General features: G+C 54.1%; 1 protein-coding gene across 4 annotated transcripts in view; it reads right to left on the bottom strand.

Annotated features, from left to right (window-relative positions):
* The window catches only part of HSPA12A (heat shock protein family A (Hsp70) member 12A), a 111,762-nt gene that overhangs the window by 17,470 nt on the left and 78,699 nt on the right, over window positions 1-15,593 (bottom strand). For all 4 annotated transcript variants that reach the window (XM_036335850.1, XM_036335848.1, XM_036335849.1 and 1 more), the window contains 5 exons: window positions 10,311-10,396; window positions 9,468-9,595; window positions 6,577-6,763; window positions 4,409-4,513; window positions 2,564-2,680 (listed from right to left, as the gene is read on the bottom strand). In XM_036335850.1, the coding sequence (XP_036191743.1) occupies window positions 2,564-2,680; window positions 4,409-4,513; window positions 6,577-6,763; window positions 9,468-9,595; window positions 10,311-10,396 (623 nt within the window). The remainder of the gene's footprint in view (window positions 1-2,563; window positions 2,681-4,408; window positions 4,514-6,576; window positions 6,764-9,467; window positions 9,596-10,310; window positions 10,397-15,593) is intronic.

Genomic DNA, 15,593 nt, shown 5'->3' with positions numbered 1-15,593 from the left:
GTTGGAGAGATGCTCATTTTGGCCACAGGTTAGCAAGCTTCATTTCCACTTTGTCACTGGGACTCAGGCTGGAGAGACCGCAGAGAAGTCAGCAAGGCAGCTGCGCCCCTGCACACCCTCTGCCCCCCAGAAGTGTGAGGCTTCCGTGCACCACTGGGCCGCAAGCTACCTGAGAGCAGGGCCAGGCTCCGGCGCACAGGGCACAGGTATGAATCCAGGGCCTCGCCCAGCCCTGGCACACAGATCACTCCCGGCACAGGTTTGTCTGATGAGTCAGTGACTGAGGGAGCAGGGACTGAACGGCCCCTGCCATCTTCAAATCCACTCAGTGACTGTAAACTGGACACAAGTATCAAATCAGAATTTCAAAGGGTCAAAACTTAAGCTGCACGGCCCTGGCCAGGTGGCTCGGTTGGTTACAGCCTCGCCCCAAACACCAAAAGGTTGCAGGCTCCATTTCCAGGCAGGGCACATGCCTAGGTTGTGGGTTTAATCCCCTGTTGGGTCGTGTATGGGAGGCAACTGATCAAAGTTTCTCACATCGGTGTGTTGCTGTTGTTTTTTCTCTCTCTCTCTTCCTTCCTCTCCTCTAAAAAGTCAATTTAAAAAACAAAGCAAAACATATCCTTTGGTGAGGATTTAAAAAAACACTGCGCAATCATGGCACCAAACAAGCTCCCCGGTACTGAGATGGGCCTGTTTGCAGAGGGTCTCCGGCTTCAGAGAGCGAATTCCCTGCGTCCAAGGATGCCGGTCGCATCTGCTCAGGACGGGTGGCCTTCTACTCTCTGAGGTGCCATGTTGATTGTGCCAAACCCCAAGGGATGCCACCCCCCATCCCACCCCCCATTTCCTTCCTCCTCAGCTGCCCCAGGGCCTCTCCCCTCGCCCCTCCCCCTCGCTGCCTCCAGCCCCCACCCCATGCTTTCAGAGATGCTGTCCTTGGAGGAGGCCCCCACCTCCCCCGCCCCCGAACCAGCTCTAACAGCCCTGACACATCTGCCGGTCACTGCGCCTCTTTCGTTTTCAGGCTAAAAATAAGAGCTGACCCTTTTCTGGGTCACACGTTTGTTGCTGGAGGCGTCCTGTGGGCTGGAAATGAGGGTCAAAACCATGAAGCTTGAGTGTCCATCCTGGGAACACTCAGACCAGACACAGGGCCGTGTCGCCTTAGACAGCGGTTCCCGGGGGCCTGTCTTTGGACACGGCCCCAAGGCCACGTCCACGTCCACGGAACAGCCCATGCTGCCCGGGCTTCTGTGGCAGCTGAGGTGTGCCTGGGCCTCTCTCTTTTAAAGGATTGCCTCTTTTTGGAACTTCCACCCTCTTCCTTCATCCCTATGAAAACAAGTCTATTTTTGGCAGATACATAGGCTGGGCCAGATTCTCACGCTGAGCAGAGGAAGGAGAGAGACAGTCTGGGGCGGGACGGGGGGGGGGGGGGGGGGGGGCACTGGCCTGACTCTACCTGCCGCCTGGAGTAAAGCCCCGAGTGTGAAGTACAGTCCATGATGTGGGGCGGGAGAGGGGGGGTGCCCACTTTACTACCCTGCTGCGCTCAGGGCGGATGCGGTGGGTGTCTAACAGGAAAGGTTCGTCCCTGTGGCCACAAACTCAGCATCGGAGGTAAGTCCCCTGGCGGAGGGCAAGGACACCTATATCCCGGGCGGCATTCCCCGCCCGACTCGGGCGGATGCCTGTGGAGACTGACGTCCAGGGCACAGAGTTGGCCGAGCCCCAGGGTGGCTTTCATGGCCCAGGGGAGGCAGTAAACACGCAGGAGCCAGCTGTGCCCTCGGATTAGGACACAGATCGGCAGGACCAGCCTTTCTTGCCAGGACGTCAGGCTCTCATGGAAGCTCTGTCCTGGCACAGTTGTCTGCAACCGCGTGAGGGCTGGAGGCTGGGAGAGTTTGAGGCACCAGCGGAAGGGGGGGCGGCGTGGGGAGGGGGCCAGGCACCCCTGAGGGATGGGCTGGCCATCGGCCCTGGAATGCCATCTCCATGGCGCTGTGTTGACTGGCATGCTCCTTAGCCATGCCCTGCCCTCATCCAGGTGACTGCCACTGGGCAGGTGCGACAGCCCTCACCCCTCTGGGGCGACCATGCGTGCTCCTGTGAGTTCGCAGGTGAGGCGGGCAGAGGGAAATAGACCTGTAGGTCCTGGCTGCACCTGCACAGCTTTCTGCCCCGGCACCAAGAGGGTGCCCAGTTCATACCATGGGCCTTGTCTTTACTCCTTTCTCATCCAAATCTCCTTGCTTTCCAAGCCTTGTACTTGAAAGGCTCAAGTAAGTGACGTGCCTCCGAGCCCCAGTTTGAAATCTTAGCCCAGGGACCCCACCGTGGCAACAGGACCTGGAAATGCACAACGCCCCTCCCCTGCCAGTCTGAGCCCGTTCCTCCCCCGGGAGGCAGCTGAGGAACGGGAAGGCTCCTAGTCCCCCTGCCTGCGGGAGACCCGGCTGCCTCCCAAGGAGGCCTATGCACGCTGGACACCCGAGGGGGTGATGGTCACCACCGTGGGCACCTGGGCCCCATCCGCTCCCGCCCCCGCGCTCACCTGGTAGGCAGCTTGCCTCATGAACTGCTTGGCGGGCTGCTTCCAGATGGCAGGCACCGTGATCACCCATCTGACATCAGAGTTCTCGAACTCCGAACCCGCCTGGTCGCTCAGCTCCTACAGCCAAGGAAAGGGCGGCAGGTCAGGCAGACGTGGCTACATTTACTGAGAGTTTACCCTGCATCAACACTGTTATACCTCATCTGCAGTAATGCCTCCAAGAATGCTGTTAGGGAGAGATTATAACTGTGCCCCTTTCCTGCAGGTGGCAAACTCAGGCTCGATATGCTGTCTTTCTGATGATTACACGGCTAGAAGGGGGCAGAGCCAAAATCTGAACTCAGCCCCAGGTCTATCTTGACTCTAAAGGCCAATGTCTTCACTAAATTGCGACACGTGGTCTCGTATCTAGAACAGTGTCTGGTGGCAACTGTCAGAGTCGTCACTGTCATCTTCCTCCCCTCCAGCCCAGCACCTGAGGGGATTTTCCTGGTGGGACAGGAAGGATGTAAATGGCCTAAGCGAGAACCATGCTGTCCTTAGCTCTGGGTCAAGGTTACACCATGTGGGTAAAAGGGATGGGCAGAAGCCTCAGAGGTTTCCACTGGGCCCGCGTAGACAAAAGTATGTCTCTAGCATAGTGCCGACTCAGTATTTCCATCTGTAAAATGGGGAGAATAAAACTAACCCCCAGCATAAGCAGCAAAATTAAATGAGAACACACGTGGGACGTCTGGCACAGAAAAGACCTCTGATAAATGCTGCTTCCTTCCTTCCCCTCCCCTCCTGTAGCCACGGTCACCAGACAGACCTGAAATCAAAGCGAAACGCACACCAGGGCACTTCTGCACCAGAGTCAGCGTCGTGGACACGGCTCAGAGGAACCGGCTGGTGACTTTTGTTTTTCCTGGTGGGTATCACACTTTCCCTATTGTTTCAAACGGTTATCTGGGGACTGACCCACCCTCTCACTGAACTAACTTCCTCTATGATCTGTAAGCTTCTTGTTTTTCATTTTTAACTGTGACAAAATACATATGACAAAATGTATTATTTTTAAGTGTACAGTTCGGCAGTGTTAAGTGTATTCAGCAAACTTTTTCTTTTTCCCCGCTTTGGGCCACCATGAAATAGCCGATTTGGGGGTTTTGTTTCCGTTTTTCTGTTGTTGTTTTTAAATCATGTGTTATTTCCTTGCGGGTCTGCCCTGGGCGTTAAAGCAGGTGAGCGTGTGAGTGTTGGGAAGGATTCTGAGCACACCTACCGCCACCCAGACCATTTTAGACTCTGAGCAGGAAGAGTCAGACCTGAATGATGGCTTCCCTGGCTGCAGGGGAAGTTGCTTAGATCCGCCTCCACCAGCCTCTGGAGGACAGCTGGGAGGGGAAGGATCCTGACATTAACCGAACGTCTCCCTTGTCCCACACTTGCGCTCGCTTCCTTCATGAATGAGACCACCATGCACGTCCACCCGCCCCTCAAATGCCAGGCTGCCCCTTGTGAAGGCCTCGCTCCTGTAAATCTCCTTGAGCAGATTTCTTCATGGAATTTCTTTTTTAAAAATATATGTTTATTGATTTCAGAGGGAAGAAGGGAAAGGGAGAGACAGAAACATCAATGATGTCTCCTACGGGGGATCAAGCCCGAAAACCAGGCATGTGCCAGACCGGGAATCGAACCTCGACCTCCTGGTTCAAGGGGCCACACCATTTTCCCAGTGGCTGTGCCATTTTCCAGTCCCCCCTGCAGTTAGGAGGGCGCATCCTGCTCTCTCCCTCCAGGCACAACCTCGGTGGCGGGTGCATCCACCCCCACCCCCACCACAGGCACCTCCACGTGTCCTACCTTCAGCGCCTGCTCCTTAAAGTACTGCAGGGCGTAAGCAAAGATTTCTAGGGCTTTGATCTTCTTGCCATTGGCTGCTGTCAGGTCTGTATCCAAGGTGAGGTCCTGGCAGGGAGAGGAAGGAGACAGTAAGAAGACAAGGAGAGATGGCCTTCCAGCTTCTGGACAGCTGCCTGCAGCTGCGGGGGTCGGGGGGCGGGGGGGACACGGCTGGTGGCCATATTTGTGTTTCCCAATGTGTGAGAGGCAGCCCAGGATGCGAGTTCCCCAAAACAGGCCTGGAGCAATGTCCTTGCACTGTGCAGGAGGCCCTGGCTGCTCCCCTCAGCGCCACCTCCGCTTCTCCCTCCTCCCTCCCTCCCTCCCTCCCTCCCTCCCGGATCTGCTGGGAGCGAGGTTTCAGGGCAGCCACAGCCCAGGAAGAGAGAAAGGCAGCAGGCACCGCTGGTGCAATTTACATGTTATTTGCACTTGGGACACACATGGTCACCCTCAGAGCCCGCACGGAGGCCTACATAATCATGCCAACTCACTGACATGCCTGATGCTGAACAGACATGAAGCGTACGTTCTCCAGTGAGCTGCCAACCAGTCCCCAAAATAGAAGAGCTCCTATTTTAAGGCTCTGCAGCCTGATCCACTGGGAGCCCAGCATCGCGCCTCGCTTCCCCGCCAGGAACGGAGCAGGTGTGAGTGCAGTCCTCGGGCGGAGGATGCTCTGCGGATGCTGTATGGACTGGGGTCATTCAACAATGAGGAGAAACGTCCCCCAGAGTGGGGGGTGGGCAGAGAGAGCCCCTGAGCAGCCGGAACCACCAGGCTCATTACTGCTGGGGAGTCAGCGGGGCCTCCGGATCGATCCCGCTGGGCAATTAGGCGTTGCCTCTGGAGTGTGAGGGGGCATCGAGCCGCTAAACCAGCCTCGTGAAGCCTGTCAGTCATCTGGACCCATCTGCACAAGCCCCTCCTCCCCGCCAGCCACTTCCCTCCCCGGATGCTCAGAAAGACACCCCAGCTTTTGGGCAGCAGCTCCCCGTCTCAGAAACGTGGCTGAGCACCTGGAAGCCACAGGCTCAGAATTTTAAAAATTCCTGTGTGTCCACCTGCGCAAGCTGAAGCGCAAGCACTGAATCCCCTCAGCTGAAAAGGGGCTGCGTTTCTAGCAGGAGCCTGTCTGCTTCGTAGAGAGACCATCACCCCATGGGCACTGAGCCCTGGGAAGTAGGGTGCTGGGGGCTGGGTTTCCCGTTAGTACCTGTTCTGTCATCTGCAAACACGTAACAGCGACGAATGAAAGCAATCAGAGGAGCCAGCAACTGACTGGGACTTAGAAGTACCACACGGCTCTAGAGTTCTGTGTGTTCTGATTCCTCTTCTCCTTACAAAACCCCCATGGCGAAGGCACTGTCAGTGTGTCCATTGCACGGATAAGGTAAAGCAAGGCACCGAGAGGCCAGGGACTGGGATTAAACATCTGGAAGGGGCCGAGGCAGGACTTAAACCCAGGTTGTCTGGCCTAGAGTCCTGGCCTTACACACCATCGCCATCCTGAATCTCTACGGAATAAGGTGTTTACACGGAAACAGTTCTCTCCTCTGGCCCAGCCTTTTCCATGCAGCTTGAGGGGGAGGCCGTCAGTGACCTGGACAGTGTGTCGGGAGCAGCCCTGTCCCGGGAGCCAGGCCGCCAGCTGCTGGGCACTTGATTTCCTGAGCTTGCCCCTCCCCCACGCAGGGGGTTAAGGGGCCACTCGTTATTTCTGGACTGGCTACACTGCCCTCATCCCCCCAAAGGCCCCGACCCCATGTCCCTCCTTCAGGATCCCCTAACCTCCCAGTAATCCAGCAACTGAAGGGGGCCTCCTATCATTGGGTCCCCAGCCTCCTAGGCCTACGCTCCTCCCAGCATCCACTCTGGTCAGTTTCCCAGGCAAACAAGCCGTTAAATAGTCTCAGCATCTCCCCGCCCACGTGTCCATCAGAAAGTGCTGTGTGTTTCACAAACGCACTGGGTGCTCAGGTCATTTCTAAAATCAAGGTCAATGGACGTGAATGTCTGCCTGGGAGGAACCCCAGGGTCCCTGGGCTGGAAGGTCCCCACACCCGCAAGACCGGAGGGACCCCGGCTCTCCGATGCGGAGGACCTGGGGCCGGGGGAGGCCCGCTTACCCCAGTCGTGTGCAGCTTCATCTTGAACTTCTCCAGGTACAGCCACTGCTTGGCCTCGTTGGGGTCCAGGTCGTGGTAGAAGTCCCTGGCAGCGTACCCGAAGCTGTGGAACTTCCTCTCGGGGGTCAGCAAGATGGTGGTGGGGGTCTTCTGGTTGGACACCCCAGGGTCACCTCCTTCCCACCGCCTGCCGCCAAGGAAAGGCAGAGGTTGTGGCACCTTCTTCCGCAGTCCCAGGGAAGGGCCCCAGGGTCAGAGAAGGCAGAGGGGCCAGCTGGAGGGGGCGGAGGGGGGAGGCTGTGGGCTCAGGAGAAACTCGGAGGGGCGACAGACAGCTGGACCTCGAAGGAGGAAAGGACGCGCAGGCTGCTCAGAGGTGGCCGGCGTGGGCATGTGTGTGGGCTGGGGAACAGGAGGGTAAGTAGGAAGAGTGACTGTACCCACGGGAAGCGTCAGAAACGACTTTGGGAAGGAGGTGGGACCCAGGCCGAAGAGAACTGAGGAGAGATTCCATAGTGAGTGATGGGAGCCACGGAAGGTGTTAGGGCATGTCAGGGTCAGCGCTGCTGCTGACCGAACCAGCCAGACGAAAGGAGGGAGGCTGGAAGCCGGAAGGCTGAGGAGGCAGCTCAGGCCTCACCTGGGAGCAGAGGTGGAAAGCCACAGAAGAGAGAGCGGGGAGGAAGGGGGGATGGATGGTCTAGAGCAGCGGTTCTCAACCTGTGGTCGCGACCCCTTTGGCGGTCGAACGACCCTTTCACAGGGGTTGCATAAGACCATCCTGCATATCAGATATATGCATTACGATTCATAACAGTAGCAACATTACAGTTATGAAGTAGCAACGGAAATAATTTTATGGTTGGGTCACAACATGAGGAACTGTATTAAAGGGCCAGAAGGTTGAGAACCACTGGTCTAGAGGGAGCACCGAGCTGAATGGATACAGTGGTGAGCAGGAGCCAAGGCGTCCCCAAGGCGAGGTTATAAGCGTGGGCCTGGAGGAGAAGCTGCCCTCCTCCAGGAGCCTGAACAGGGAGTCTGCAGGGAGCAGGGAGTCCGGGCGAACGTGGAGACAGCGTACAGGAGGGGAAGCACCTCGCACCCTGGCCACCTGGGGAGGTGGCTGCGCTCCTGGCCGAGCTCACACCTGCTCCCTGACTGCATCGCTAAGCTCTGGTGGGCCATCACGTCCAGATGGAGAGCCAGCCTCCACCTGCATTTGCCGCCCAGAGGGGTCTGGGCTCGGGCCTGGCGGTTTCCCAGTCAAGCTCCAGCGGGGAGCAGGCCCTACCCAGGAAGCTAAGTCCCCATGGTGACCCCCGAGACACAGGGCTGATCACCATCCTGGGCTGACACTGGGCACTGGGCACTGGGCACTGGGCAGGGGAGCACCCACACACCACCTTTCACAAAGGGCTTTCCATTACTGTCAACAGGACACTCGTGTCAGAAACGACCGCCCGAACGTTCCCCTCCATTGTATTCCTTCGTTCCTACTGAAATACAGTAAGTTAACCTTCTCATTCACAGCTCCGTCCGTCTGTCCCGCGGTTATGTCCTATGTTCTGATTGAAGCAAAATTCAGGAGGAACCTCCTTCCAAATCCTACAACTAAGATGACATCTCTGAGGCCCTGGACGCGGCCCGTGTTTTAGGAGGTTCCTCCCCAGCAAGTTCAGTTCTTTCTGCTCTTTCCCCCACTTTCATTGCATGACCACCTCCTGGAAATAGCATTTCTTAAGACAACTGGGGAGACACTGACCAGCACTGATTCCAGCTTTTAACACGTGCTCTTTCCACTCGGGGCTTCCGTCTCGGAGACGGCGGAGCAGGCAGACCCTCCGCCTGTCTGGCCAATCGGAGGCAGGATCCTGGCTCACCAGGCCGTGCTGCCTCGGGGTCTCCTAGAGATGAGGTGACACCAGGGGTCTCCGGGGCCTCCTAGTGCGGGTCCCTTAGCTGAGTCACAGCTGCTTTTCCAGAGGAAAGGCGGGACCTCACCCAAGCCGGGCGGGGATTACTTTTATTACAACTTGTCTTGTCAACCGCACTTTTTAAAAAAATGCCTAAAATCTTACCCCGGAGCGATAACTAAATTCCACAACTACCAGCGAAGGGAACGGCCAATCACAATGTATCTTCAGAGCCATATTGGATTTGGAAAATCGGGGTGATCAATCCCTGGGTCCCAAAGCTTTGGGGGCTGAAGACTGCGGGAAGGCCAGGCCCAGACCGGGGGAGCAGGCCTTGGTGCTGGACAGACCAGAATCTTCATAGACAGCCGGTCACATGTGGACACAGTGGGCACCAGAGTGTGCCGGCCGCTGTGAGCACGGGGTGGACACAGAGAGTGGCCTGAGAGCACGCCCCAGGAGGCCCAGGGCAACTTCAGGTGACCCCTCGTTTGGCTGCCATCCCCGCTCTGCTTCCTCTCAGGCGTGGTGCTTTCTGCGCTGGTCACGTCACCCGTGACACTTCCGCACCTGGAAGAGCTGGCACCTCCCCGCTTACACTGACAGGAAGTCTCACTTCGTCTGCACGCACACCCTGCGAGGCAGATATGGTCAGTCTCCCCATTTCACAGATGAGGGAACTGAGGGTGAGAAGGTTTAGCAATTGCCTAAGCTCCCAGAGTAAGTGCCCACCACAGACACCTGTAAGTGGGCACCCCTCCCCCAAGGCTGCACGCCGGAGTCACCGGGACAGGTTTCAAACGCACCAGCCATGCCCTTCCCAGACCAACTAGTCAGAATAAACCAACACTGTCGCGGACCACGACCCTGCAGCCCAGAGACCAGAGTGGCTGCCCCAAGTGGCACAGTGAGTTTGGGCCGAGCTGGGCCAGAGTCCAAGACCCAGCGCCTGCGCCTGCCCACCCAAGCACTCGCCTCATCACGTGAATGCACTCCGGCTCCTTGGTGAAGCTGTAGGCGTAGCCGCTAGACGTGGTCCCAAAGTCGATGGCCACCACCACGAGAAACGCCTGCTGCTCTGAGACGCTCGGGTCGGCATCGTTCTGCAGAGGCACCGAGTAAGGTATTGGGGAGGGGTCCGCCTGGCTTTCAGGAAGATGCCCCGGGTGGTCCCACCCTGCCCCGCTGTACACCCACTGCCAGGACAGTCGCTGTCTGGCTCAAGCCCTGGGGAGAGGGCAGGTCAGCCTCAGCCCAGGGAGGCGCCCCTAAGTGAAGGGCCAAGCCCACAGCTTGCCACCACTCCCCTTTATCAGCTGTGCATGCGCGTGGCTATTCCGGACACCAGCACCAGGGCCAGAGCCCAGTGGCTCTGAGTGACAGCCTTCCTCCCACCGTTCTCCCCAATCCCCGTGCAGACCCGCAGCCACTGCCCCGAGGGCTTTCCCAGCTGTGTCCGTGCACCTCCCAGGTGACCACTCCACCTGCTCCGTGAGTCAGGCCTGGGAGCAGGGTTCCACATGCCAGGGGCCCAGCTGGGTCCTGCCATAACCATGCATGACCCTGATGAGTCCTGTCCCCTCAGGGCTGCCCCCACCTGCCTGCCCATGCTGCCACCCAGGCCACTGGCTCCAACGGCACCAGCCACAAAGGCCCAGGGTGGGACAAGGACTCGGGGGGGCTCACATGGCTGGTACCAGGACCACTTAATCTCCACCCAGGAATATGACGGGCTGCTCAGCTGCCTCCTCATGCGAACAGACCCACAAAGCCAAGATAATGAGCACATACTCCCACACACATGTACACATGTCTTACCACGATATGGGAGGGGGACAGAGGTGTGATCCCTGTGTCCCCGAGACTCCGGGCAGGAGATGAGTATGCAGACGTGGGGGCCGTTTCTGGAAAGAGAAAGACAAAGCATGTTCCTTAGCAGTGGTAGGGGCTGGCCCGGCGAGCAGGAGCGAGGCTGCGTGGTGGCCAGGCTGACCCCAGCCACAAAGTTCAGGTGTCAGCACCCCCTTACATTTAGTATTTAAAACTTGACCAAATGAGCCCTAGTCAGTTTGGCTCAGTAAATAGAACATCAGACCGCGGACTGAAAGGTCCCGGGTTCAATTCCTGTCAAGGCCACATACCTTGGTTACAGATTCCCCGACCCTGATTGGGGTACATGCGGGAAGCAACCAATTGATGTGTCTCTCTCACATTAATGTTTCTCTCTGTCTCTCCCTCTCCTTTCCACTCTCTCTAAAAATCAATGGAAAAAATATCCTCGGGTGAAGATTAACAAAAAATAAATAAAAATAAAATAATAAAACTTGACCAAATAAGACATTCCTTTTCTCCCAGGGACCTGCAGTCCTCTCAGTAGGTGCCATCCAACTGCCACTTAGCAGGGCGTCTGCCAGTCCCCAGATCTCCCCAGTCCTGGCTCCTGCCCCCGCAGAGCCAGCTCCTAACCAGCCTCCATGTGGATGGGAGGAACCTGCACCTGAAATGACATGTGAATTTTCGTGTGCACTTTCCAGGAAGAGTATCCGCAGCCCTCCGGTTCCCAGCGGGCTGGGGGACCCTACCCCAAAGGAACAACCCCTCACGTAGGCATACAGGCCACGAGCGCACCTTCCCGAAAGAACTTCCTTCCTGGTGGAGGCATCATCTCCTGCCTCCCTCTGGCTTGAGACCCTGCCAGCCTATGGGGACCTCATCTCTCTTCCGTGACACCGAAGGGTTTTGACTTTCAGTAAGAAAATCCACAGCGGAAAGACAGGTAGGCTAGCATTCCTGGGCCCCGAAGACAGGCCCCACCACAGATTCGAGGCCAAACCGGAGAAGGGCCACCAGCAAGGCCGCATGAACATCGTTCTGCCAACTGCCCGCTGCTCCTGCCATTATTCAGGCACGGATATCTGTCCTGAAACCTGGGCACAGCCGGGGGCTCTCGCCCAGGAGTGAGCACCCAAGGAGAAGTCACACTGTGCCCGGTCAGTGCTGGAGGCTCCGCACGGCTGTCCCTTCCCACTGCCCAGGACTGGCAGGGCCGCAGATCAAGAACCATGGGCTCTCACTGCAGAGACGATGCCAGACTCTGGGCACCTACAAATGCCAGGCGCCATCCGGGGTGCTCTACAAGTACGGCTCCACTCGGTACATAGCCTAGTACCTGGGAGGAAAAAATGGTAACTTGCTAAAATAAAACTTGTGGTCAAGGAAACCCAGAGAGTGTGGGGTGTCTGAGAAGGGCCTGTCTGCTTCATGAGGAGACCAGGTGCGGCTCCCTCGGCCTCCGCTGTCAACCACTGGATAATCCCACTTGCGGATTCTTTTTTCCTGCTTGGTGAGAACTCAAACAGCATCATGGCCGTGGGTACCAAACGGGCTGAGGGAATGGCATGAATCATTGAAGAGTGAACATGAGGCTTCCACTCTGCACAGACACCTCCCCTCTCCTGATGAGGCTCAATTCCAACCACGGGGAGAAAGGTGCAGAGGCAAAAAGATCAACTGGCTGGGCAAAGGACTCAGACACTTCTCCAAAGAATATATACAAATGGCAAAAAAGATGTTTAGCATTAGTAATCGTTAGAGAAGTGCAAATCATAACCACCATGAGATACTGTTTCACACCCACTAGGATGGCTATCATAAAAAAGGAACAGAAATGACAAGTGTTGGCAAGGATGTGGACAAATCGGAACCCTTATATATATCTGGTGGGACTGCGAGATGGCACAGCCACTGGGGAAGAGTTTGGTGGCTCCTCAAAAAGTCAAATATAGAATTACCGTATGACCCAGCAATTCCACTCCTAGGTATCTACCCCAAAGAACTGAAAACAAGGATTCAAACGGATACTTGTATGTGAATGTCACTGCAGTCACAATAAGCACAATGTAGAAAGAACCTAATATCCACCAATGGATGAATATGGTATATCCATATAATGGAGTATTATTCAGCTGTAGAAAGGAATAAAATTCTCATACATGTCATAACATAGATGAATCTAGAACACATTATGCTAAGTGAAATAAGCTAGGCACAAAAGGTGAAATACAGCATGATTCCACTTATATGAAATATCTAGAAAAGGCCAATTCAGAGAGACAGGAGGTAGATTCGAGGTTACCTGGAGCTGGAAAGAGGCAGGAACAGAGTGTACCATTTCTATATTGGTAAGGAAAAAGTTTTGGAAACAGATAGGGATGATGGTTACACAATACTGACTGTAATTATTTCCAAAGATTTGTACACTTAAAAATGGTTAAAATGGCAAATCTTACATTTTATATTGATTATATATATTTTTTTACTTTACCACAAATATTGATTATATATTTTTTTTACTTTACCACAACAAATATTTTTTATTTAAAAAAATCAACTTGCCCATCTGAGAGGGGAAGCAAGTTCTGATTCCTATTAGCACCCAAAGCTCAGTGCTCTTGGAAGGAGGATGGAGACAGAAGCCAGGCTCCTGGACCAGCCTGCTGGCCTCTGCCTTCTTTGCCGCTCTCCTAGCACAGGGGCATCCACTGCTATAAAAGCTGGGGGATTTGGCCTCTCCACTAGGGGTCCAGCCAGATGGCCCTGTCCACCTGTTGGGGAGATGTCTGCCATGCCATGGCCCTTGGGGCAGCCAGCGGAGAGATGCCATCCTGCACTGGAGCCACCCTCTCCGCACCTGCTACCTGGAAGGCCTACGGCCATGTGTCCACGTTTGCACAGAAGGTCTTGGAAGAAACCAAATGTCTAATTACCCAGAAAATCTGGTGTTGGCAATTAGCAAACAAGCTATTAGCTGCAGACATACCATCCACCCTGCCGACGGCTTGGTTCTAATTATCCCATCACTCAGCCCTCCTCAGAGCATGGCCCACTGAGTAGCAAAATTGCATGTGTTGGGCCACACAGGCCTCGGGCCCCGGAGGACTCCAGGATATTCAGGGCAAGAACCAAGGCCCTGCGGGGTTCTCCCAGTGAATCCCTCCCCCTCTGTCTCTGTTCAGTAGGAAATTAATCATTTGACTTGCTGATCACTCAACCAGGCCTAGTAGAGGCAATTAAACTTCACGGACTTCTTCCATCTGAAATTAAAATGCAGCTATGCTGTGTAATGATTTAAAGTGACCTGCAAAAAAAAAGGCACGCAGCAACATTTTTATAGATATGTGACTATCATGCACGCCCACATCGACAGCTCTCCACATCCCAAATCAAAGGTAAGCCACCGCTTAATGTGCATCAGTCCAGAGCAGGAATATACAAAGCCTACAGTGACAACTTTGTTCTCAAGCTAATGTTTCTTTATTTATCTATTTAGGATGTCAAAGTGGTGCTTAAAAATTCTTGGGGAGCCCTAGGCAGTTTGGCTCAGTGGATAGAGTGTCAGCCCTTGAACTGAAGGGTCCCGGGTTCAATGCCAGTCAAGGGCTCGTACCTCAGTTGCAGGCTTGATCCATGGCCTTGGTCAGGGCTCGTGTGGGAGGCAACTAATTGATGTGTCTCTCACATCGATAATTCTCTCTCTCTCTCTCTCTCTCTCTCTCTCTCTCTCTCTCTCTCTCTCTCTCCCTGTCTCTCCCCCTCCCTTCCATTCTCAAAATCAATGGAAAAATATCCTCGGGTGAGGATTAACAAAAAAAATTTCTTTTTAATTATTGGGGAAAAGAACATGGAAAAGCCTCCTTTAGCCCTGAGAGGTATGGAAAGTCTGGCGTGCTAATAGCCCCAACCAAGCTTGAGAGCTTCCATTCGACAAATCAGTAGTTAGGAATAAACACAAGGGGGTCAGTGGAATATTATCTACTGATCTAAGAGTACTTGACAGATCTATGCTAACAGACAACAAGAGAGAGTTGATGCATAAGGTGTCTATATATACAAAGTACATGTCGTATGACCTGGCTCCCAATACACAGGGGCCATGATCCCCTGTAAGACATTCTGTCATTAGCTGCAGCCCCGTTTATGCTTCTGTGCAAAGCCAGTAAAACAACATCTGCCCGTGACTGCTCCCACCTATGGGATATCCCAGGTCAGTACACACAGGGCGACATGGGCACATGAGGAAGAGGAGAGAAAGGCAAAGCTAAAAGCCCAGCAAGAACGGAGATTTGTAGAGTGCGGGCTTGGAGGAGAGAAAGGAAGCTGATGAAAAGAAATTGAGACCCATCTGTGAAGGTAGGGAGAGGAGGAGAGATGAAAGGAAAATGCTTTACCAGGGAGTGTAGTCAAGGGCAAAGCCAAAAACTCTGGGAGTTTGAAGACAAACCTACCACACTGTTCCAAGTAGATTAAACAGACACTCAAAGCATCTCACCCTTCAAGCACTAAGTTACCCTGAGATGCAGTAACACAGAGGGACTTGATGGTTTCACATCAAAAAATTGGAACAACACCATTTCAGGAATGCAAACTCTGAGTCACACAACCACGGTTTCATGGAGAAGAAAGGGCCACTGCAGCTTTCTGGTCAACCAACAGAGAATTATTGTCGGATCTCCTTTGCTACCAATTTTAGCTAACTTAATAGCACTTCTGTCTTGTATATTTACTGTGCAATCCTTTTTAATTTAGTGAATATAAAAATGAGTTGATTTGGCAGTTTCTAGGGTCACTCTTAACCTGGGACCCAACCTCCAGCACATCACTTTTAAAATAATATTTGCAGCAAAAGGGGATATATAGATAAAATTAAAATATTTTTGCAGCAAAGTAGAGGATCTAAATAAGTAAAAGTATGACTCGGGACTTTTATAGAGCCCCAAACCAGGTAGTTAGGAGGAACTAGTTTAACTGGTTAGGTTAATGCTCATTGCGCTTCCCTTCATGGTATAAAAATTAAACAACAGGTTTCAGTGGGGCCCCTGGTATAAAATGCGAGACTTAAAACTCAGACACATTGTATTTGCTCCAGGCTCGAATGGCTTTAATCAAAGCAGAGGTTCCGAAAAGAAAAATGGGTTGGATAAAGATATGTCAAAGACAGCCATAACTCAGAAACTTGCTTGTTGCTCTTCTCTGCTGGAGACATTAGTCAGCAAATGGCCGTCAGCAGAACTGTAGACTTTCCGAGATACAGTAAATCGATCC

This window comes from Myotis myotis, unplaced genomic scaffold, assembly GCF_014108235.1.
Source record: "Myotis myotis isolate mMyoMyo1 unplaced genomic scaffold, mMyoMyo1.p scaffold_m19_p_15, whole genome shotgun sequence".
Classification (NCBI taxonomy): Eukaryota; Metazoa; Chordata; class Mammalia; order Chiroptera; family Vespertilionidae; genus Myotis; species Myotis myotis.
The sequence above is the reverse complement of the archived record's forward strand: the minus strand, read 5'-3'. Positions and strand labels throughout refer to the sequence as shown.